The sequence below is a fragment of the Haliotis cracherodii genome, unplaced genomic scaffold, assembly GCF_022045235.1.
Source record: "Haliotis cracherodii isolate W230 unplaced genomic scaffold, xgHalCrac1.p SCAF_17, whole genome shotgun sequence".
In the NCBI taxonomy this organism is placed as follows: Eukaryota; Metazoa; Mollusca; class Gastropoda; order Lepetellida; family Haliotidae; genus Haliotis; species Haliotis cracherodii.
Genome location: NW_027266272.1, coordinates 19,918,802 through 19,945,089, shown reverse-complemented (window position 1 = coordinate 19,945,089; position 26,288 = coordinate 19,918,802). Strand labels below are relative to the sequence as shown.

The following is a 26,288-nucleotide window of genomic DNA, read 5'->3' as shown; positions in this document are numbered from 1 at the left end:
ATCATTCACATTGACCCAATCAAAACCACCCGTGGGTAAAGGTTGACTCATAGCCCATCCGTACAAATTGTTAGCGTCGAGATATAATATGTGCGTGTCGGGTTTACTCGGATCATATCCTTCCACTAATTTATTATTAGCCTTGGAATACCTTTTGGTCGCCATCGATATACCCCCTCTTAATCCTTTCTCAATAAACAAGTGCATATCGTAATCTGTGAGTAGTTTTAGTTCTACGCCGGTCTTCTTCAACAATGCATCCCACGATAGTCCGGGACTGGAATAGTACCATGCCGGGTCCAAGCCGTATTGTTTTAAACACGTCTTTCTAAATATCTCGAATATATCGGCGAGTAACAGTACATCGGTTTTTAAGTACAGATCGTGATAATCGCCTAAATTCTTACAACCTAATTTATCCCAGACCGTCAGAGCGTGTTCATAATCGGCATCTGTTATTCTAGATTCTGTTAAGTTACTATAGAATGAGTCGAGGGGTGGTAATTCAGTTTCTTCGAATCTAGACCAATCATCCATATATTCGTAAGGATATACACCTTTTCTCAGCAACAAATGACGAGTTATCTTATCGGTATATTTATTTGTTATCGCGAAGTCATCAGGATTGTTCGCATTAGCTAAATTGTCCAGGGAAGATAACAGAAACTGTACGGAGTCTATGAATCTAAGCCCATTACTTTGCTTTATTCTAGATTTCCCATCCTTGTCCCTATAATGTATAGGTTTAGTCAACGAGAACGATATGTATTTTTCCATATTGTTAGGAATGCACGTTAAACCGCCGTCGGTCTTTGAGATAGCTTGCATAATGAGATGTGAATCGTATCCTCTAAGGTTATGAAACACAACGGGGATGGGTATTGTTTGAGCATTCATTTTTAGTTTCAAGTTACACTCGTTATGAGCGGCTCCCCGATAATTACCCGTGACGTGACAATGATCTCTTACGGAATCCCCATCCAGGGGTTTATTACAAACGTGACAACTCGTTGACTTCTTGTGGGCCCTCCAATCATCTATCGTCAAACGCATGGGTTTCTTACACGATAATTCTTCCCTGATTATTCTCTCTTCATTTTGTAAATATTCTAGGAACTTTCCCGCAGCATCGGGACCTCTGTAAATCACGGGAGTGTTTGTTTTCCCATCATACCTTACAACTATATATCCAAACCCACAAGGAATATGTTCTTGAGTTTTGTACGTAAAACTACTATCATTATTGCGTTCGGTATTTTCTATGGGTTTGATAAGCGCTTCGAAGTCGGCGTAAATTACGTACGGTACTGGCATTTGATTACAATAATGTTCAAATTTTAATATATTTTTTCCCTCTTTAGGCATATCGATCCTGATAGCGGTCTGTCCAACACCTCTACAGTCTTCTTTATGCGCTTCTAATAGATCTTGTCTGCTGTACCCATGCAGGCATCTTTCGCAGAAATATTTCTTTCTAGCATGTTTTGTTTGATCGTATAATAGTCTGTTTAAACTCTTTATCCACGTATAATGATATTTTCCATCTTTTTCGATCAGAAATGAATTGATTCTGGGAATATGTTCCGGAGCGGAGCTTATCCTGTGTACAACAATTCCTTTAGAATGTCCGAAAACATTTATAGCTAAATTATTTTGCTTTTCCACCTTATCAATTTGTGATATTGGTGTAGGTTCGTCTATACCATCGAAGTTGAGTCCATCGTTTGGGGATAGCTAGAAGGTCTGTCCGCATTTTTGTCTACGGGGAACAATGCAGATCTTATCATCATTCTTAAACAATCATCGGATTTATTTTTTACGTTAATTATGGCTTTTTTCTTCTTATAATACGGGGGTAAATCTATATAAGATCCACCTTTGAAAGGCATATAATTCGCTATATCTAAATATAAACTATCGATTCTATCCACACCCCAACCCGAACCTCTATTAGTCCAGCGTTCTAAAGTTTCCTGTATCCTCTGAAATGATGTATCTAATGATGCGTTTATAGTATCGGATTCGGTTATAACTTCTTGATTGCTACGGAAATATGGTTCGGTATATTCGACGCTATCGTCTGCGTTACTTTTACTCAATGTCATTTTAATCGTCAGCTGGTATTTTATACTTTGTAAATCATCTAATTCCTCGTTAATTTTACTCGATATGATGGGCTTAATATCGTTAACATCCATGTTGGAATTAATATCCATCTTCCAACCTCTTAGATATTTACCAACGCCGGCGGATGTGGGTACAAATATTAATTCTTGTTGTTGATTAACATTATCATTATTATGTTGAATATCATCAACATTATTATTATCTAGTAAAGCAATCAATTCAGCTCTTCTCATTCGAGAATAACCTCTCAGCCCACTGTTTCTTGCTCGAACTCTGAGTTCTCTAACAGTCTGTGGTGGTTCCAAACTGAGTAAGGTAATCAATTCAGCTTTTCTCATTCGAGAATATCCACGTAGACCACGTTGCTTTGCCATAGCTTTTAACTCTCTGACAAAAACCATTGTGGTTGAATGGTATATGCAAAATGATTCATTTGTCTAATTGGTTGTTTTCATATATCTAAATACGTATCCTCCCCAACCTATTCCTCTCATTGATGTAATCTCCCTTCCTAGCATAAATAATCTGATTCCTGACCCTATCAGCACCGTGTTTCTTACATAAACAATAACGACCTTTGACCCCTATCCCGCATTCAGAACACTTATAGTTTATGTGTCCACGCTTGATGTAATAATTGTGTATACCGCAGTAAACATCAACACAGCGGCGGTTACATAGAGTCGTCTTCCCCATGAGTGTAAACTTGCAGTTATTCATGGTATATACATCTATCACATCATTTGTCTAAATGCAAATCACATCTACACTAGGGAATAGCTGAAAATCAATACTGCGGATAACCCAATAATAACAAATGCGACCTCTCGGTCTTTCTGAGCCTCTGACGGTGTATAAAACTGACTCATTGTTGGTCTAGGTATTGGGTCGAGTTTTTTCCCATAAACGAGGTAGTATTCGTGCATGGCGGATTCGACATCCTTAAACGTTTGAATTGAATGTCCTTCCTTATTCAGTTTTTCATGAATAAAGTCTAATCTCTTCATTCTCTGCTGCGTATATTGTAACTGAGCTGCTTGGTATTGTTCTAATGCTTTATTATGTCGTTTACGCTCCTCTTCAACTTCTTTAGCGTTTGATTCCCTCATACTGGAAAATAAATAATTACTCCCCGAAAAAGCTAGAGCATTAACAACAGCTCCACCGACCATCATCGCAATTGATGCCATATGTTCAATAATATAAAATATTCAAATGTTTAATTACTTCATTATGTCTTCCGGGATAAGTCCTTGTTTGATGAGCATATCCTTCGTTGCCATTGCTAATCCAATATCCAGAACCATCATACCTATATCAAATCCATTAAAATCTAGCTTGGGAGGTGTGGCTTTAGTAAGCATTTTAGCCATACGGGCATAGCCAATGGCCAAGCCGGTGACCACCGCTGAATGATACGTCGCGTTTACCAACATTTTACCGTCTGTAACTGGAGTAGTCATGCTTCTTATAGCATTATATGAGGACTAACCTCTAATTGAACTTGTTGTTGCGGCGGGGGTGACGTTTTCTCTTCTCCGGTCTTATAAAAGAACCATACAGCCGCTATACCAGCAACTCCTACTAGTGCCCATGTTTTAATCGGATTTGAATTATTTATTAATTTTGCTTTGCGCGCCAGCCCTCCCTTTCTTCCTGCAGCTATTTTTTTGGGGTTCTTAGTAACTCTGGGTTTCTCATTCACTTGTGGTGCATCCTAATTCACTTGTGGTGCATCCTCATTCACATGTTGTTGCGTTTCCGCAATCTGTTGTGGTTGCGCAATCTGTTGTGGTGTCACCTGTTGTGTCTCCATTATTTATTTGAACTTCGTTCTTTATATTATTAAGTGGGCACGTATGTTTAAATTGACAATACCTAGCCGTTATTAAAGCTGTGGTGAACGGAGCTAAGAACATTCCGAATCTATGATAAAACTCACAGCTAACTGAGCTTATGGCGTGTTCGATGAATGGGTCTTTCTCTAGAGATTCGCATAAATACATGCGATGTTCTGCCGGGATGGGGAGAAACGTACTAGCTACGACTGTGTATAGTTGTAATATAGACGAACCTATTGTTTTAGTCATTGTAGCTCCCAGTCTAGACTCGTAACGCGTGTACAGTTTTTTAATCTCTTCGTCGGTCATGTTATCAATTTTTTCGATGGTATAATTTTCTCCCAAATATTGGGAACATTTTCCACCGGCTACCAAAGCCGCGAGTCTTTCTCTATGTTTATCTGCATGTTCTTCTGTATGTTGATCAGATTCTTTGAGCATTTGTTCGATAAGTTCGTCGCATTCCATAATGTAATACCTAAGGAGATATTTAAGTCTAACATAATATAATATGACATATCCAATACATCCCGTAATAATGAACTGTTGCGAAAGAATGAGGATTTCGAACCACATTTTATGTAATATATACCGCTAATGTTCAATTTGCTATAATTTTGCTATATTTTGCTATATTTTGCTATATTTGCTACATTTTGCTATAATTTTGCTATAATTTTGCTACATTTTGCTAAGCAATTGCATAAGCAGCTGGTTGATCGGTTTTTAATACGAGTTTACAGTGCTTCGTTGCCGCCAACACTTTTCTGACTTTATCTCGTTCACCCTTGGTATAAATGACATCATTTTCGCGTAAACATTCCTCGAATGAATCTCGGTCTTTGCAATGAAACAGCGCTACCCATTTGGTCTGCTCTCTGAGATCTTTCAGGACAGAGTTGTATTTTTGAGTAAGCACCCAAACGCTATGTTGAGTATGCCGACCGGAGAATGCTAAATACGAAAGCATATCTTTCTTTTTTGTTAATTCTTTACTCGCGCTGCAGTCGTCTATTACGAAAAGGGTTGATTCTCCTTTGTATTTTTCGTGACATACTCGGAGACAGTCTTGTAAACGATCGCCCGGATCGACTCTGTGTATTCCATCGTCATTCATTATCCAATCTCTCGATAAGTATGTTTTATTAACGCTTATAGTCGGGCACAGAATAATAATATGATCGAAAACGTCCCGATAATGACTTTCTAAAATATCTAGAATAAAAGCTGTTTTTCCGCAGCCCGTTTGCCCGCATATGATAGCGCAGTGAGGATCTTTAGGTAAAAGATTATTAATAGATTGCTTGCACGAATCTCCCATTTTGTATATTAAGTTGCGCATCCATAATCACGTACAAATATATGTTTAATTTACCAGCTGATTCCTGGAGCTTCGTTATCTGTATGGTGACACCCTCGCTAGCATTTTCTATTCTCCTCCCACTGCTGTGTAATTGGTCATCGTCCGTTGTTCGCATGTCGAGCCATAGCGCGTACTTCGAGGTGAGGTATTCACCCATCGATACACTCCCGAGAGACAGATCTTTCACGACCGCGTTAACTTCCGGGGAGCGTTTTATAGAAGGAAGTTTTTTAATATCATCCCACTGGTGATACGCTAGCATTCCTTGGCTATATAGTTGATTAGGAACGCCCTCGATAGTCAATTCTACTTTCGTAATCTTGGGATTGTAGAACTTCTCGGTATTTCTTTTAAACGCATCGGAGGGGTCCTCGAACAACATTAAAATACCCTTCAACGACCTCGTGGGGACGTTTAGATTGATATTCCACATCGTATCTTTTTTGTCCTTCGTGATCTTTCGGTGTCGCAGCACGCGATCGTACAAAATGGCTAAACTTCCCGAATACTGGTTACGAATTTGTCTGGCTAATTCGGGATCCGTTATCATATCGTACTCGAGCGAGATATTGTCAATGGAATAGCTAGCATCTTCAGCAGCTCTGATTACTCTACCGTAGTCGTTAAAAGTGAGTTCGTATTCTAACCTATCGCCTAGGGATGCTTGATAAAAGGGCATGTGGGAATCTAGTAATTCAAAGTCTAGGGGAATATAGAATCGGTTACCTAATGCGTCGGCAACGGCCTTATCTTTTTCGTTGGTATCAACACCATTAGAAGCATCTACTCGCAGTCTCAATGTGTTCTTATTACAAATACCTTGGTACTGTAAGTTTTCCCGCTCTTTATCTGTTCTCCAGAGATCCATGTAACAATAGTATACATCGCTATCGTCGATACTCAAAACCTCATTACCGCTAATTTTAATGGCGATTTTCTTAACGATAGCGCGACCTAAGTTCTGAACGGGCTCCCTGTTAACGTCGGTAGAATTCAAAACAATCGTAAATGCTAGTCGGACAGTTCCCGGAACTAACACATCGTGTGCGCCGAGATTAGGAAAGCGAACCAGAAGCGTTTGATTCTGATCGATGGTACTAGGGTTATTAGTTATAGTAACAGACTGACGAATTGCCTTGACCCCTAATGGATCTCGAAGTCTGCGTTGTGGGTTTAACTTGCGTCCGTATTGCGAAGACATTGTTATATTGAAAACATGTACCCTATGTTTAATATAAAAATGACTGATTTTGATATTAATGACTTAGATCTAAGTACCTTTGGTGACCCAATCGAAGATACTGATGAAACCAGGTTTGGTGACACAAATCTTAATGATGAAATTTTACAATCAACCGTCAATGATTATTACGATGCATTAAAAGATGATAAAAATTATGTTACTCCAATAGGCCGTGAATATTCAAAGTTTGAGATAGATAGTAAAGGAATATTGCGACTGCGTGGCGCTCCGGATATTGATCTTATGCATTCTCGTACTCGTAAGCCCCTAGCCTTGTCTACGATAGCCGCTAAAAAAGGCATCGGCTTTGTTCGTGATGAATTAGGTTTTGTAGACTACCGACGACTTCCCGCGAAGACTACTAAGGCTCTTCAGACTATGAGGAAAGAACTCGTTAATACAGATGATTTGGAAGCAGCCTCGATGGTGGCCTCGGACGGACTCGGAGAAATCTTAGATACCTATTACGATAATTCCACGGCCAGTGTACCACATTCAGAGTTCAGTATTAGGGAATTACGAGGTCTTGACAAGGCAATGCAAACTATGCGGGGAGAACTCATCAATAATATAGCCAAGCTATCCGAAATCGACAAACATATAGCTCAAGAGAAAACAAAACTCGAACAGGCAGGCGATGAATTCAGTAGACGTCGCGTTGCTGAAAGATTGCGTAACTTAGAAGAGGAAAGATTGGCCCGCCTCGAAGCAGCTTCCAGTAATAGAAAGGCACTTCGTTCGCAAATCAGTCGTATTCGAGAAACTATCGATCAAGTCCTCAACGATGACACTACACTGGCCGATAAAATTAAAACATTGTTCAGAGAACAGGGAATAACAATTGCTAGTATTTTAACCGCGTTGGGATTTATTATATCGACTTTGACTCTCTCATTAACAGGTGGCACAGGTGGAGGCGGATCACCGCCTAACGATAAAAACGGTATAAGAGAGTGGATAAAAAAGCATTTAAAAGCATTAGGTTCAGCACTGGGAAAGCTAGCTGAGAAAGCCGCGGCCGCACTTCCCGGTATTATAGGGAGTGTTGTTTCCTGGCTATTGAATTTATTAGCTAAGACCACCACTTGGCTTAGTCAAAACTTGTGGGGGTTGATCGTAGCAATTGCAGGGTTGTTGTACGTATTCGCTAAGAACTATTTAACCACCAAATCAGTTCGCTAACCAAATCATGAGTAAGCCAACCGAGACTCCACCCACTACAAGCGCTGTTTTTTCATCGATATGTTGTTGATTTTTAGCCGCAATATGCGGTGACACTTGTGCATCAGTAGATGGTTGCGCGATAGTTGGTGTTTGTGGTTTGACTATTCCCTTTTCGCCCGTGATCGTTTGCGTTATTAATTCGACGTTCATATCTGAATTCATACCTGGTTTTTGTTGATCGGTAGCGATAACAATTTTATTATTATAGCCTATCACTTGACCTATCTTAAGTTCCATATTACTCGGAGACATGTATAGTCCCGGTGCATAAACAAAGTCCACTTTGGATTGAGCGTATTGTAATGCATCTTGAAAACGCTTTATAGACGATGGTATGTCAACTGGCGAATTAATGGCGTCCTCCACGTTTGCGACAAACTGTTTTTGCGCATCGAGCGCCGTCCCAGGACCGATAATGGACGTTCGTGTTTGCGATTGCGCTCCGAGAATTGCCCATACATAAGTTCTTATCGATTCATTAACTCTTACAAATCCTGGGTTAGTAAAATTATTTTCCGTTTTATCATTAAGGAATTCATTCCAAGCGTTTGCGGTATCATTCATTTGTATAAATTTTGTAACAATATAAATTAAACCACTCTTAAAACTCATAATATCCCCTCTCCAATCGTTACCAGGTTACTATAAAGTTCCCAGCCTTTATACCAATCACCGGTTTTATGCCAATGATCATATATTCTTGCGTAAAGTTTGCTGGTACTATACAACTTACCAAAATTAACTGGAAGTTTATTAAGTACTCTATATACATAATCGCTTCCTTCTTTGACGGATTTATTTTCCTCTGCGTAAGGAACACCTAGACCATGGTTTGCTCCTTTAATACGCCAATCTTTACTCGTAGAAACATTAAATTCCTGACAAATACGCTCATACGCGGACCTATCATAATCATTATTTGTGGAATTCCACGCTCGATCCTGCGGTAATGGAGCACTAATTTCTTTAAGTATACGTCTAATCTGATAGTACACGTGAAATGACATAACAGACTTATTCAGTTCAAATCCTGGAGCGTAAAGAGATACGCCACATCCCGTTGTGGCACACCATACGGCAAAGTTTAACTGATTCTGCCAAAATTGCATCGGATTGTGAAACCAATCGTGCACCATTTTATCGCTAGTTGCCGTTACCCTGTACTTTTCAAAGATATCGGGGAATTTAACTAAAAATTCAGCACCAGAGGCAGTTACTATAATCGATTGATTAGTAATGTAAGTTGATTTCATATTTAAGTTATGATATAGTATCATTGTATATTTAATATGTATGTTACACTCCCGGGAATAACAAATGGCCAGTCTATTGAACTGCTTCATACAATCGATAACTCAGATGGACAACTCGAAGTAGCTCTATGCGATGTAACGTATTACCCACGGTGGACCAATATAAGTGCTACTAGAGGAAATAATGAGATAATAATAACACATGAAAGAGATAGAATTATTACTATACCTGATGGGTATTACAGCGTAAGCTCACTCAATGATGAATTTTTTAAGCCTAATGGAGCTAGTCTAACACAAAATGAGGCGACTGGGAGACTGAAATTATCCCCTGGAGGAATGGGTGTAATTCCTTACAGGAACTTAAGAATTACAATTGGATTTGCAACCAATAATACTATAATAGTCGATTCATCAAATGAGGGAAATACATTACCCGATTTAGTTCCCTATAAAGAGCTGTGCATCCATCTTGATCAAATCAGCACAACGGATAATATTCAACAAGAAAGTCCTTCAACTTTGCTCAGAAGTGTTCCAGTGAAAGATGAAAAATACAATAGCGGTAGAACGGAATCTTTCTCGTCATTACAATGAAGCGTGGTATTATTTCAGACCTCAAAATTTCTGTATTAGATGTAAAACACCAACCTGTACATATAGGATACTTAAGTGTAACACTCCATATTATAAATAATGGTTGATTCCATATTTAAGTTATGATATAGTATCATTGTATATTTGATATGTATGTTACACTCCTGGGAATAACAAATGGTCAGTCTATTCAACTGCTTCGTACTATCGATAACTCGGATGGACAACTCGAAGTCGCTCTATGCGATGTAACGTATTACCCGAGGTGGATCAATATAAGTGCTGCGAAAGAAAATAATATGATAATTACGATATTCTCACGTAATGTTTATGGTGCCATTACTATACCTGATGGGTATTACAGCGTATGCTCACTCAATGATGAAGTTTTTAAGCCTAATGGAGCTAGTCTCACACAAAATGAGGCGACTGGGATGCTGAAATTAGCCGCTGGAGAAAAAGGTTTTATTATGTACATTAACTTAGTACTTAAACTTGGATTTCCACTCCTCGATGAACCTATAAACCCCAACAAAACAATACATGGAAATACATTACCTGATTTAGTTCCCTATAAAGAGTTGTTCATCCATCTTGATCAAATAAGCACGACGGATAATATTCAACTAGAAAGTCCTTCAACTCTGCTCAGAAGTGTTCCAGTGAAAAATGAAAAATATAATAGTGGTAGAACGGAATCTTTCTCATCATTACAATATAAAAAATTAAAGCGGGGTATTATTTCAGACCTCAAAATTTCTGTATTAGATGTAAAACACCAACCTGTACATATAGGATACTTAAGTGTAACACTCCATATTATAAATAATGGTTGATGCATCAGGCCCTGGAACGATAAGACAATGTAATACAATTGCGCTTTCCGATCTCGGAGACACAGAAGGATTTGATAAACCCGGTTACAATGGTAAGTTATACGCTTTACACTTACACGATAATGTATACAAGCGGAAAGAAGTCACATTCACGGGTAATCTAGAAGATTTAAGCGATGTCGACGTTAGTAGACTCCTTAAAACCACTCCGTACAATATTATTTACAACAGTGAGAATAAATGGACTATGGTCGAGGCAAACATCAAGTGGCTACTGAATATCGTCATTACCCCACCTTATGCGATGATGGGTAAGGGACATAATTTAACTAAAATAATAAATAGTGGCATCGTACTCGCGGCCTATATCCCGTCAAAACGAAAAAGTGTGTTAGTCACTCCCCTGCCAGAAAAACCAGGTCATATGTTATATAGTCGTCCGGCAATCCAAAATGTTAGTTTAAATTTGGTTACAGAATTCGATGATATTAAAGTTAACTTGAGTGCAATACCTAATATTTCTACGCTTATTATTGAAGTCTTGTTCGGAGATGCACCTGTAGATGCCTTCGAAATATTACCAGGTCTATCGATTAAATGGCTCAAGAAACACGAGCGTCAACGTTGCAGTATTATTCATGTCGGTGCATCACCCGTTACATCCCTCGAGGGGGTTCAAATTATTAAAAGTGGTAGTATTTCCCTTTCTAAGATATTCTTGCCGTATAATATACATTTGATAAGGTTGATGTATACTCTCAAAACATTTAAGCAAGACCAATTAAAGACTATTATATATTCGTAATATACACTATGAGTTTATATCCAGCGCTCGATGAAATGAAGGAAACTGTTGATGGATTTCGATTACATCAAATAAGCGACATAAAACATCGAATAGAAAAGGATAGGGAGTTGAGACTTGGATTGTATAAAAAGTATCGCAGAGCCGTGAATGCTCTGGACGGAGTTGACACCGCTCTTGTAGTAGCTGGCATGGGACTCGGTGTAGCCGGTGTCGGTTTACTATCAACTATAATCGCCGCGCCTATCGTGCTCGGCATGGAAGTAACCGCCGGAGTCTCGGGACTGGCAGGAATAGCCATAAAATTCATTTCTCGTAGGTTGCAAAAGAAAGCATTAAAACACGATAGTATTCGGATACTCGCCGATGCAAAGTTGAACAGCATCGAGGATCATATTTCGACAGCAATGGCCGATTGTAAGATATCCGAGGATGAGTTTCGTTTAGTGCTGTCGGAACTCACCAAATACAATGAAATGAAGCAGGAGATTCGATCAAATTCTCGTAAGACCAACGGTATTAGCGAAGACGATAAAAAAAAGTTCATAGAACAAGGGAGGCAACAAGCGCGTCAATTATTCCGTGCCAAAACCAAAGAACTGGTTGGAGATTAAAAATAATTTGCTTACTATCGTGTGATTACATTTAGACAAATGCTTACATAAATATATAATAATGGAAAAAACTATTAAATGGAGAGAATTACCACAAGGTTTTTATTATATCAGTGATGTCAAACCAACCAAATACGGTAATCAATTGTTTCTTATCAATTTACAAAAAGAGTGTAGTTATATAGTCTGGTCTCCTAGTAAAATGAAGGAAGAACTTAATAAAAATGTTGAATATCGCTTTATCGATAAAAATAATGAAGAATATTTTTATTACCATTTAGACTCATCTAAAGCAATGATTGGCCCCAGGTATTGGTGAGCTGGAGTCAATCTCATGACTATCGTTGAATCGCATAGTCATTTACACATAAAAAATGCTACCTGTAGTAGCAGTATAGGTATATGAATCCGGCTCCAGTGGAAGTGAGCCAGAACCATCATTACCTATACTACTTCTGTAAATAATCGAGTCTGAACCAGACAATCCAGTGATTGACATCATGAGCATCGATATACGCAATTGGGATATGATGACATGCATCAACCTGAGCCTGACCATCCGATCCCGTTAGTGGCCTCTTCAGGCAAGCATGGGTTGCAAGCAGTTTTGAGATCTTGTAAATAAACCATATGACTTATAAGACGACAGACAGATAACAGAAGGCACAGTGTTTAGTAAAATTCACAATTCTTTTGCTTTTCTAGACAAAAAAGCCATGCAAACAAACAGAAAATAAAAATGTCTTGGTTTACCTTTGGTTTTAAAACAAAACAGTGACAAACCTATAATTCAATTAAGGAAGATCTTCCCAAATCTACTCACCTGTTGATCAGCCCCTTCAGTTGTTTCTTGAGACGTTCCAGCATCAACTTCCTCTTCCCAGAATCCCCTGCCAACATGGCACGTTTACCAGGTGGGATGTAAGATCCCGACCCACCAGATTTAACCACATTGCCATCCTTGTCGATAGATCGTCCATAGATATCTTCCCGTAATGTGACAGCATCTTCATCCTTTTTATCATCATCATCATCATCATCATCATCATCATCATCTTCATCATCATCAACATTATCGTCTTCATCATCATTACTATCGATCACATCACTGTCACCTCCACCACTTTCAGATTCACTTTCATCGAAATTCACTTTTTCCGTTTTCTTAGATGTTCTTGCTTGTACTTCAAACTTTTCCACATTGTCTTTTTGTTTCTTTATGACTGATTTACGTTTTGTGTCATCAACGTCAATTTTTAACATTTTCCTTTTTGAACTTTTACTAATTTTAATTTGTTCATCACCTGAATCTGATTCCTCATTATGTTTCCTTTTTGAATTTTGAACATTGTGTACACTGTCTTCATCACTACTATCACTGTCATCAGCATCATGTTCTCGCCATGTCAACGTCCTTGCTTCACTCTGGTCTTGTAAACATTTCGCCTTCAGAATAGACTTTGGTTTGGGTTCATTTTCGTTCATGACAACCTCAATATTTTTTCCATCATTGTCAGAGCCGTCATCACTATCATCATCCATGTCGCTGTTATCAATCAGGTCATCATCGCCAGATTCTTCATCTTCAGAACCACTGGGAATATCCTCATCTGAGAGAAATAAGATGACCAAAAAGTTACATTCATGAACATTAATGAGTATGGTTTACTCTCTAACAATATAGACAAAAAACTTCGAACATCAACTGTCATCTCCTGCCCTGCGTAGCTGTCCCTGACACTCCCCAACCCTCTAAAGATCCTGATCAATATCCCCAGCCAATATGACATGTCTGGTCATTGCCATGGAAACTCGAAATGTTTTGGGGTTTTTAAATCCCAAACTATCAAAAGGCACCAATACACCACTAGACCTATCAATGTACCAAGTGTGGTTAAGATATCTCTCATGGTTTTTGAGTTCTGCTCCGGAAATGAAACGTGACCGATGGACGGACGGAAGAATGAAGGAACAGCACCTATATCCCCCTTCCACTTGGGGGAAGGGGGGATAATAACATCACTTACAGTGGAAGATGGGATGTTACAGATGACAGCCAAAAGACGTTACAAGATGGTACATGTTGTTACCCTGCCTGGCGCTCGGCATTAACTTAATTAAGGGATTTAAGGGACTGGTCGGCTCGGAGTCAGTATTCTGTGTCGGAGTGGGGTATTTATGTTTAACTGCGGCATGGTATCTCAGTGAGCTAGCACTAAATCGGCATCAGTCCGGACAAGTACAAGCACACACGCACACACGCACTCACGCACACGTCACTATATAAGTACAATAATCTTGGACGCAACATTAAACCCAATTTCACCTCACTTGACCTACAGATGACAGTGGCACAGGCAGCTTCAACAGCCCATGCTTACTGTAAGCGGAGACTAACAGGACTGGGTGGTCAAATTCACTGACTTGGTTGATGCATGTCATTCTAATCCAGTTGTGTAGATCAGTGCTCAATCACCGGATCGCCTGGTCCAGACTCAACTATTTACAGACCGCCATCAAATAGCTGGAATACTGTTGAGTGCAGCAACAAAAACAACAACAAACAACTAAACCACCCACCATATACATGAGTGAGTGAGTGAGTTTGATTTGACACCACTTTTAGCAATATTCCAGCAATATCATGGCAGGGGACACCAGAAATGGGCTTCACACATTGTACCCATGTCGGGAATTGAACACTGGCCTTTGACATGAAGAGCGAACGCTTTAACCACTAGGCTACCCGACCGCCCCACCATATACATAGTACTGGGTAAATATTGGAACAACTATTATGTATAGACACTAGTGAGTGATTGAGTATAATGCTCTACGTCACATCGGCAATATTTCAGCCATATCGTGACGATTATGGACAATAAATATTTTGAGAAAGAAAACCATATGTAAGGACTAACTCAACAAAACATCTGTATCACATTTCATTTATGGTGTTATTTTAAAGAACTTACCCAAATCCTCAAGCTCTGACCCTGACCCTTGACCTGAGTCAAGGTCACCTACGCCCTCCTTACCAAAGGAGTCCAGGGCTTCAAACAAGTCTGGGAAATGTGAAGGAGCATAACAGTAGTGGTGGGAAGCACTTGATATTACCCATGAGGGTGAGTGAGTGAGTACGGTTTTACGCCGCTTTTAGCAATATTCCAGCAATATCACGACGGGGGACACCAGAAAAGGGCTTCACACATTGTACCCATGTCGGGAATCGAACCCAGGTCTTCGGCGTGACGAGTGAACGCTTAAACCACTAGGCTACCCGACCGCCCCTTACCCATGAGGGATGAATGTTCGTCTGGAATAGCTTTCTGATATAAGGCTTAAAAAAAATAATAGAATTGGTTCTCAGGCACCACCCGCATCATCATAAAGTCTGCCGCACGTTTGGTTTTTATTTTCATTTTCAAAAAAATATATAAATCGTAATACTTAAACACAATGCACAAAAAAATTGAAAATGGAAACAAAAACGATACGTGCAATGAACTTTATGATGATGTGGGCAGTGCCTGAGAACCAAGACTAACTACTATTTTATTTAGCCTTAGCAGAAGGGCAGTTTAGATAATCTCAATGACGATTGGTCAACTGAAGTCATATGAAATCACAAAAAGATGATATGGTGTCATCCATTGTTCATGATGTCACAAATTGATTACATTACGTCATCTGTACTTACAATGTTCGTGAGAATCTGTATGTAAGGCTTAAAAAAAGTAAAAGAATTGTTTCTCAGGCAATATAAAAATATAGTGCGGGCAAGCAGTATTTTTTACTTTTGCTTGTTCAAACTAGTATGTAACCAAGTAAACAGTTGTGTACCATCAACCTGGGAAAGGGCCTCCCTACATAAACAAGAATTCAAACCACCATTGCTTCTATGACCATAACTTGAGATGCGTAGTAAAGCAGTGAGCATGTAAAAAGGAAGTAACTGTAATATTGGATCCGTGATTTTTAAGAATTAGGATTTTTTTTTAAATTTAAAAAGGAACAAAAAACGAAACTCGCGGCAGATGTTATGATGATGCGGACAGTCCCCGAGAACCAAGACTATTATTTTTTTAAGCCTAAGATGTTTGTGAGATGTTTGTAAAGTGGGTCCATCTGAGGCCAAGGGAAAGGATACAGTCCAAGCCATCATTCACAAAGGATTGTGGCAGCGATGTTCGAGATTTCTTCATCTTAAGTTTCTTTTCTAGATCCCTCATTTCTCGTTCCTCCTTCGCTATGGCTAGTTTCTGTGCCTGTAGTTCCAGCTTCTTCTCCTGCAAATCAAAACAACATGTGCTGAATCAGAATGTTTTAAACATTGGCCTAAACGCGTTTAAGGCAGCTAGATATTGCAAGATTGAACAACATCACAACATAGCTGATAATTGTCTAATAAACAACACTTCTGATATGGAGTCCTGATTCAACAAAGAAAGAAGTTCCACCAAATGTTTAACAAAGGCGAAGCTTTTAGTATTTTTCAGTTAACGGATTCTACCGATCAGAGTCAAAAGCTGCAATCCTGAAAAACAAATTGTTTATATTTATAATTCATTTATTTTTATTTGCCAGGCAGCTCCATCTTTGATCATGCTGGTGGTAAAAGAAAAATCATACAAAATTTAAAGAAACCATAATTTATTTTAATAATAATTGATCAAAAGCATAATAATTGATCTGGCGACTGAAAATCCTGTTACTCAGCATGTATATACATGTTATTGAACATGATGACGAAAATACTCTTCATCCTGCACTTTATTTTTTAGCACATATGTTTTTTCCTCCAAACTGACCAAACCAAACAATTTCAAGTCAAAAATGAAATAGAAATATATATATTCTGTAACCATGGAAACAACAATGTATTTCTATTTTTGACCAACCCAGGCTAATCAATTATTGAATAGGGGGTGGGGGTAGTTCTGAACCCCCCTTCGTCACCCCCCCTCTGGAGCCGCCTATGGGTGAGCTAACTCTGACAAACCATCAAGCCTGGGCTGTTCCACAAAGTGATCATAGCCATAAGCGCTACGACTGTTGTAAGTCTATGTCACAGTATAGGATTTCAGTTGCTTGGAGTGAGTGAGTATGGTTTTACGCCACTTTCAGCAATATTCCAGCAATATCACGACGGGGGACACCAGAAATGGGCTTCACACATTGTACCCATGTCAGGAATCTAACCCGGGTCTTCAGCGTGACGAGTGAACGCTTTAACCACTCGGCTACCCGACCGCCCCAGTCGCTTGGAGGAAGGGGGTTCTGTTTCAAGCACACCTACCTGCATCTCCTCCTTGCCTTGCCTCCGGGTCTCAATCTTCCTCTTGATGGCCCGTGCCCTCTTCTCCCTCCTCTTCACCTGTTTCTTCTCCAGTGCAGCAGCTGCCCTCTTCTCCATTTCCTGTCTGGATATGGTTGGCATCTGACAAGATTAACTTGCAAATCAGACACATAAGAGATAATTGTGACGTTTATGACTTTCAGTAACCATTTTATTGAAAAAGATATTTGTTCGGAAAGACCAGGGATAAAATATTTAATCTCAGCAATTTAACCATGACACATTGTCAACATCATCTTATTTAAAATTGCTAATAGAGTGTAGATCCAGTTTGTTTTTTAAGCAAATGTCAAGAGTATGGTAACTATGGTAACAACGAAGCTGGACTGAGGGTGAACAGGCAAAAACAGAGGGTGTCACTGTTCAGAATATCTGAACCAGTTACTTGTAATTGGTAACGACCCGGTTAACTGACATAACAAGGTTCTCCCGGTCTATCTCATTAAAATCAGATCTTAGTTCTCGCTACCGCTAAACAAAGATCTGAGGACATCCTATTACGGATCACGTCAGATTGACCTTGCGCGAACTTTGACCGACCAATGGAATGACCAATCAGAAGGCAGCTTTCACGTGCTTTACGGCACAAATTTCAAATTGGCTACTACCCTTCGAGACATATTTTGACAAATTCTCGATTACAAATTTGAAACCTGAAGAAAAAAACATTCTGGAATGGCTAATAAATGGTCTAGATTGTAAGGATTCAGTCATTAAACCCATAACTATCGTTCGAAATATCCCATGTTAAAGTTTTCGAGATTGCATGAATAGAAATCACATTCCGACTGTCACTTTCATAATCTGGTAAGCTACGCACTGATTGGTCAGGTGAAAGGTTGTTCTGACGTGACCCCTGATGGGATGTCTTCAGATCATTGTTTAGCGGTAGCGAGAACTGAGGTCTGATTTTAATGAGATTGTTCTCCCAGTAAGCTAATCATGGATGTGGTTGAGCCAATCTAATTGCCACCTGGGTCTCCTTGTGAAAAGTTTCAATTAGTGCCAAACACATTTATGTCAGAGGGTAACAAATTGAAGTGACTGCAGCTTTGAATATGTTTACATAAAAATAACTATGAGAGTCAGTTCACAGAAATCCAAACCAGTCAGACCACTGAACTGATAGCCGGTAATCCGGTTAATTGCAACACCCTTAACAGACACAATGTTATGAAAAAAATACTCCAGGAACTGAAACAGGGACTTCACCATAAATTCATTGCTTTTGTGAGTTATTTGAGATATTGCAACACTGTAGGCAGTCCTACAGCTAAATAACAGCTGTTTGTAAACAAATAGTAAACATGGTAAAATAGACACAGTAAATAATCAGCATGATCTAGTTACAATGACACTAAACCAGTCTAATCATAATAGCAAGCCAGTACACAATTCATTCCTACAGTGGGGGCACGGGTGGCCCAGTCGTCTGAGGCGCCGCGATTCGCGGTGCAGAGTTGCGTCCCTCGGGCATGCCAGAAACCTATGACTGGATAAGAATCCCGGTTCGCCCCGATTATGTTTCTAGGTTTGTCAGCACCATACCCGTGCTCGTGGGTTTTACCGAAGTGGTAAACGTCTGAGACCTGCATCACTTCGGGCTTTCCTCCCACATTAAGCTGACACGCCGTGATATAACTGGAATAATATTAAAAGCGGCGAAAAACCCAACTCACTCACTCACTCACTCACTCACTCACTCACTCACTCTTACAGTGGTCATCACTATGAACAGTCACTGTGACAAATCATTCATCAAATAGTTCGGGTTGTTCGACCTCGTCTGTGGGTTTGTCATCACAGAATAATGGTGACATGGTCCTGTGTCACAATCGACCACTAAACACATGCTGATTTGTAACCGCACATTTCTCTTTGAACCTGTCGAGTTTTTTCACGATCGTTTCCTGTCCATCAATATACGTTGTGATGGGAGATGGACAATCCATACCCACGGAGATCTGTACCCAGTTTCTTTTGGCGTTGTGGATTTGTCACAAATGTTAGATAACCTGTACCCACTCGAAGCTTATCAACTGAATGACTCCCTCATCATGACGAAGACCCGGGTTTGATTCTCGACATGGGAACAATGTGTGAAGTACATTTCTAGTGTCCCCCGCCGTGATATTGCTGGAATATTGCTAAGAGCGGCGTAAAACCATACTCACTCACTACATGTAAGTTTCTTTTATAAAAATTTGCTTCAGTTTAATCACATTACTAGAAACATTCCACAAGTGTGTTGTTGTGCTGAGTTTACTTGTAAACATAGCCAGCGTAGGGTATCACTGGTAATGTTGTGAGTTCATCTGTTTTCCATTGTAAACGTTGCAACTTTGTTTCCACCACTAAAATTATAGCGGACTGAAATAACTGCAAGCCACGAAATACTGCGCTTACTACTTGGCTGTCGCAACCTGTGAAGATCCGGGCTACAATAGGTCTGCAGCAACCCATGCTTGCCGTAAAAGGCAACTATGCTTGTTGTAAAAGGCCACTAACGGGATAGGGTGGTCAGACTCGCTGACTTGGTTGATGCATATCATCGTATCCCAATTTCGTGGATCGATGCTCATGATGTCAATCACTGGATTTTCTGGTCCAGACACGATAATTTACGCCATCATATAGCTGGAATATTGCTGATTGCTGCGTTAAACAAACAAACAAACAAACAAACAAACAAATTACAAACTGTGCTTACTGAGTTGGTTGCACTCAAACCATGGGGCATGATATTGCGTCATAGCTACCATAGGACGAACATGGCGGAGGAAGAGCAACAGTATCTACACTGAGCAACTGTTATACATGTAGTTTTTGAAACTTTTCAAGGATTGCTCATCCCTGTGTCCAGACACAGCCAACGACACAAACGTCTTCTTTGGACAACTTTGTTGCTGCTGTGGCATGGACACAGGGGTTTAGAATATGTTTGGGTTAAGGCGGGGGCATGTCGAAAGATAATTAGACATTATCTTGCCATATTCCTTCCCAGGGAATAATATTCAATTATGTGTCGACATGGTCAAGATAAAAAAAAATTCCAATCGATAATTGATGTGTATGCCCCATCTTCATTGACAGTAATGACAGAATGATGTTACCATGGATATGTTAGATCACAGGGGAGGTAATTTGAATAGTGTCATGATGTCAGCTAGGGCCGGGCCGGGTAACCATGGTAACTCGGGTATTCGGGTCGGGTGGGTACTGAGTAGGACCCGGGTACCCACAGGACTACCCGGACCCGTGGTTAGTCACGTGATATATTGTTTCATGACATAAAAGTCACTATATGACTACATTGTTACACAGGAATTTAATGAGTATGAACACGTTCCTTCTTACTTATATATGCGTGAACAAAGCTAAAACTTCAGTCAACTTCAGTGTATGCATGACCACATCGTTTTATACATGTATCTAGATCTAGATACATTCTGCTACAACTACTACTACTACTACTACTACTACTATCAAACTTTTCCCAATCGGACATTTTGTACCCATCTCTGGACACCTACAGCGGGTACCCTGGTAGGGTCATGTAATTGTGTGTGGGTACCCGGGTAGTAAATTTGGACTTGTCCCAGTACTAATGTCAGCCCATTATGACGTCACTAAAAAAGCGTACATTATCACACGATAAAGTACAGTCAGCGCCCTTGATGTTTTACCTAAGCATCTTTCCATACATATAGATTCTATATCATGTATATAATATGTGCGTGTTTTGTTTATTTTATTAGAATTTTAACTAGCTTATGTATGATGTGATCTTGTGATTTTTTTCAACGTGAAATATTAAATAAGGTTCTCGACATCGAATGCTACTAGGCTACCAGCTCTCCGATGATCGAACAGACGAGTCTTGTGAAATACAAGCCCTTATCTCATGTTTATCGAAGCCTATTTTAGACCCATAATGATAAGGTTACGGGTAAATGTCTCGAATGGACTTACGACATGAACGCTTTTGTCATAAACAGACTTACTTCTTTCCCTTGAGAAAATGCAAGTCGTTTTGCTTTTTTCAACTGTCTCTTTTCTTTCCTTTGGTCCTTGCGTTGTTTCACGGGGTTGATAAAGGCGGTTGATTGCACTTTGGGTGGAGCCGATATAGGTTGAATAATGTCTTCATTGTTATCAACTAATCGAGGATCATTCTTTTGTTTCTTTCCCATTTTGTTAAACCGAGTAGTTGGTAGTATTAGCGACTGAAGTCCGAAGGCATGTGTTTATTTCATGGGCGCAGACATCTTGAATTCACAACTTCCGGTTTTCCGGTTTTTAGCGTGTGGGGGGTCCTATGAGTGAGTTCATGTAAGACGCTTTGAACAGTATTTCAGCTATCATATCGCGGCGTGTCAACTTGGTGTGGGCGGAAAGCCGATAGTGAACCCATGTTATGGTGCTGACAAATGGTCCTCCAGGAAATTTTCTGCGGACCTGTTCTTTTTCGAAATTTAGACAGTAATATATTATATTATTATATTATATATAAATTATAGTATAATTACTTAAATCTACAGACCTATATTTTGTCATTAGAGAAACTAGTTAAATCGTTCACATGGTTTCCATATAAATAGTGATTCTAGGCTATAAAGATCTACGTCAACAAAGTTATTTATAGGCGAAAATATCTTTCAACTGATCTATGGCCTTTTGGTCAGAAGTCCCAAACGTGCATGATTCCGGGTCAGAAGTTCCAAGCATGGTCGTAAGAGGCGGCTAAATTAATTGGGTGGTGACGTGGTTGATTGCCCGCCATCGTACCCCAACGGCGTTGAATATTGAGCATAATATCAATCACATGGTCGATAATTCACAGAACGCCTTCATGTACATGTAGTTGGAATATTGCTGAGTGTCGTCAACCAACCAACAACCATTTTTCACCAACCAAACAAACAATAAAAAAAAGTTCAACCAATGGATAATAGTTATGTACGAGAGAAAAGGGTTTGCCAAATGGTTTTGTACCAAGATTCCGGGGTAGAATAGGTCTTCAGCAACCCATGCTTGCCGTAAAAGGTGACTATGCTTGTCGTAAAAGGCGACTAACGGGATCGGGTGGTCAGGCTCTCTGACTTGGTTGATACATGTCATCGATCCCAATTGCGTGGATCAATCAGTGGATTGTCTGGTCCAGACTCTATTAATCTACAGACCGCCGTCATATAGCTGGAATATTGCTGAGTGCGGCGTTAAACAACAAACCAACCAACCAATCAAATAAATGATAAATCCCCGACGCTCTAATTGTCTCTTCAAAGAGATTCGAGGCAGTCCCTATTTCCAATATGAGCCCCACCCCTACCCCGAGATATATGTTTCCCTTGTCCCTAGTATGTACATCAAAAACTGAAAACCTTGCTTTAACTTGATTTCTAATTGTTATATTTTGTAGCACTTTGTTTGTTTACTTGTTCAGGCAACGTGAGGCAGTATATTTACATTTCATGGTAATGAAAACGGTGTCTTCTCCAGTTTCTACCCACACTAGAGATAAAAAAACGAACTTGACAAGTGATCACATTATCTATCACACTCATAGTTTAAAGCAAATATGTTGACTGGATCATGCAAGATAACTCACAGTCTTGGGCGTTTTTCCACAATCTGTTATAAAAAGTATCTAGTACAACTAAGTGTAGGACTATATTATTGACTTGTTAATTTTAGTTCGGAGTCTTTATTCATATACTGATTGAGTTTGTGTCGCAGTTTGAATGATTATTTTCCTATTCTAGTTTTCCTTTTATGTTTGAAATAAATAGTACCCTACATGTGAAATGTTTGGTTGTTTCCTCGGATTAGGGTTAGCTATACACATAAAGGGTTCATATTAAAGCATGGATGCAAAAGAAATGTCCAGCATATCACCCAAATATCGAAGAATAACGGAGTATCAAATATTGACGTAATGGCTGCAAAAGTAACAAGACAATGCTCAATTTCAAAAACAAACTTTATAAACCTTACACCTCACATATCAAGGTCTCCGCATCAATGGTAATTCACAGACTGCATATCACCGAAACCTATGTACAAAATGTTGATAATGGCTTGCTTTAGAATCGAATGGTTTAAACGGTCCGATCTCCGTTGAATATTGTATACCTTTCAACACATGTACCACATGCAACGTCAACTTGAACACATCGATCTAAGCGCTACGAACTATCGTTACCGTAAATCCTTGAATAAACGCTGGTCCAACGACCCTCTGCCTTATAATAAAAGCCTGCATTTTATGGAAGCATCACTGTATTAACTGTCCACGGGACCTTGCAAAATAATTTTAAAAAACGTCGGACGTTTATTCAAGGATTTACGAAACTCTTTTAAAACGACGGCTTCTGAAACTATCGTAGTAGTACACCTAACGTGTATAGATAGACTTACTACTGCTGTATACCGCAAAGGTCTCATTGTGCATGTGGGTCCAGGGCCCCGATCCACAAAGCGATCGTAGCGCTTCGACAGTCGTATGTCTATGTTAAAGTGTAGAGTTAGGATCACCTTAGCGCTACGATCGCTTTGTGGAACGGACCCTAGGGTCCCTTTCCGACAAAATGATCTCAATGCTCAAAGTTCTGTATATAGGTTTGATACCATATGGTAGTCGTAGCGCTAAAATCTCTGTGCACTAACAGAACATTTATAGCATCTCACTCTAAATATAATAATTTGCATTTCAAACATACATTTCCATATAAATAACATCATAGCTAACAAGTGTCATGTAGCTTCTTATTTAAACGAAAATAAAAGTTCCAATATATAACGTAAGTAAACTGTCAACCACAAATTGTGTCTCTTAGAACATTCCACCTAAGGCAGTTGCTCGTCTTGGTGATCCAGTGTGTTTCCGAGGTCGCCTTTCCCCGAGTTCGAGGGGGGAGCGTCCAGGTAGGGACAACACCTTCAGGCGGCTGTGTTCATCAAACCCCGCCTCGATCCTGCCATTAGACAGGATCACCTGTCCCTCGCTTGCAGTTAAAGTGTGCCCCCCTCTTCTAATTCGAGTACTCAAGTCCTTCTCCACTGCGACCTCAATGTAGTGAGTATTTACTCGGATGATACCCACATTTGGCGACATCTTCAGATACTTCGGCCCCGTGACTACGATCACATCACCACGTCCACTTTGGGTGATCTTGACGTTGTTGATACGGATTTGAACTCCACCCTTGGGTAAATTTTCGTACTCCGCCTGAGACGCCGCGTCAAGACACTGAGGGACATGTTTCTCGCCAAATGTATCGGCCGAGAAAAGAAGATTCACTGACTCGTCCTCTGACATTTTTCTGAAAGTGATAGTGTCAGGTTCAATCATGTTGGAATCGAATTTAAAGGAACTGCGTTCATTCGCGAACCATATGTCATCTGTCGACATTTTGGCCTTTACATCATTAATCTGAACGCTGGTAGTGCCTCCATCTTGAAATATCTTGACAGACGGGTGGAACAAAACACTCATATTGCCTCGTGCACTTGACGCCACGGCCATCTTACTTCTGTGGCTGACGATGCGCACGGTTCTATCAGCTGTCATCTCAACGGAAGTGTCGTTTTTCAGAAGCACAGTCATGAGACCGGATGTGGACACGTAGATTGATGGGTAGACGAAGGGAGATGGTTCTCCTGAATAATCACAACCACTCATATCATCGAACGCACCGGCAGGGAATTGTCCGTTGAATGCATTCGGGTATGGACTGTAGGGTAAGGACGGCGTGTAGCTTGAGCACGCTGGAGACTGGGGTTCGCCAGTAGAATAGGGAAAGTAGCCATTTTCGATCTGTTCACATGTTTTAGCTTTGGCCAATTCCTGTTCTTGGAGGACTTGCGATTCTAACATATGTGGCGGAAAGGCCTGATCTGGAGGAGGTTGTTGAAACATCAAGGAGGGATTAAAGTAGTTTGGGTCTGGTATCGGGCAATTCCGAGGCATCTCTGACGGTGAAATATAACATTCTGGAGGCCAAAACATGATGGGTGGTGGTATTTGTACATTTACGTCGCCATGTTGAATTTGGTCTGACTCAGCTGCAGCATCTGGTGTTTGTTTCTTAGGAGCGCTTTCAATGTGGTCAATTTTATAATCATCATCTGTTTTAGTTTTATTTGCATTTGCCACTGCTTCAATTTCAGCTTTGAAATCTGTGGCCACATCAGGAGACATATACTCACATATTACTTCAATGTCATCATCCGTTAGAGAAGAATCATCGAGTGGATTTCCACAGCATTCAGCTTTATCTTGTGGTGGCACATCATCAATTTTGCAATGTTCTAAACCAGTAGTTACGTCATAAAACTGCTCCTCTTGATCCGGTTCTGGTTCCACCGAATCTTCCACGTTTTGTGACTGTGCTTTGGCAAGACGCTCGGGGGAATCATTGGCGGAATCATTCGTGATAGAATCATGAAAATCCTCGCTTCCATCCTCCTGCTCCAATGCACTATTGTTGTGTGTTTCTTTCGTCAGTTCCGGATTCCCTGTACTCATTGTGAAATGTTACTATTTCATACCGATGGTTATTCAAGTAGGGGGTTCCAAGTAGGGTTAGCTTTTACCTAAATGAAAACGGTTCAGATAACTGTGAACTGTGTTGCTATAGCTATTACGTCATAATGGATTCTTCACAGAGTAAATGACGTCATGCCTTACTGTGCGAGACGTCACAGAGCCAATGACGTCATGGACGAGAGCTTTACTTTGTTTTTCGAAGTCAAACTCTACGCGGTTCATATACAGTATTCGACGTAATAAGCGCCCCGCTCTAATAAGCGCCCACGGCAATATTTGCTATTGAATTCTGGAAAAATATATCTGTCATATATATACATTTCAGGCTGTCAGCATAAACCACGAAATTTATCTTTCAACTCTGGTTTTTTTTTCACCAAAAAACTATTCTAATACGAGTCCCCAATTACTAATTTTGAGAGCGCCCTGGGCGCTTATTACGTCGAATACGGTATTACAATCTGTACGTCAGTAT

The 26,288-nt window shown here is 39.9% G+C and overlaps 2 protein-coding genes across 2 annotated transcripts in view; both read right to left on the bottom strand.

The window, feature by feature from the left end:
* The window catches only part of LOC139464506 (nucleolar MIF4G domain-containing protein 1-like), a 34,253-nt gene extending 12,789 nt beyond the window's left edge, over positions 1-21,464 (bottom strand). The window contains exons 1-5 of the mRNA XM_071246031.1: positions 21,267-21,464; positions 17,203-17,343; positions 16,054-16,192; positions 14,879-14,968; positions 12,727-13,513 (exon numbers count right to left, since the gene is read on the bottom strand). Of these exons, the coding sequence (XP_071102132.1) occupies positions 12,727-13,513; positions 14,879-14,968; positions 16,054-16,192; positions 17,203-17,343; positions 21,267-21,455 (1,346 nt within the window). The 5' untranslated portion in view covers positions 21,456-21,464. The remainder of the gene's footprint in view (positions 1-12,726; positions 13,514-14,878; positions 14,969-16,053; positions 16,193-17,202; positions 17,344-21,266) is intronic.
* A 2,633-nt stretch (positions 21,465-24,097) lies between these two features.
* LOC139464505 (uncharacterized) lies at positions 24,098-25,792 on the bottom strand. The gene has a single exon (XM_071246030.1). The coding sequence runs from the start codon at positions 25,790-25,792 to the stop codon at positions 24,098-24,100; it is 1,695 nt and encodes a 564-aa protein (XP_071102131.1).
* Positions 25,793-26,288: the final 496 nt, after the last annotated feature.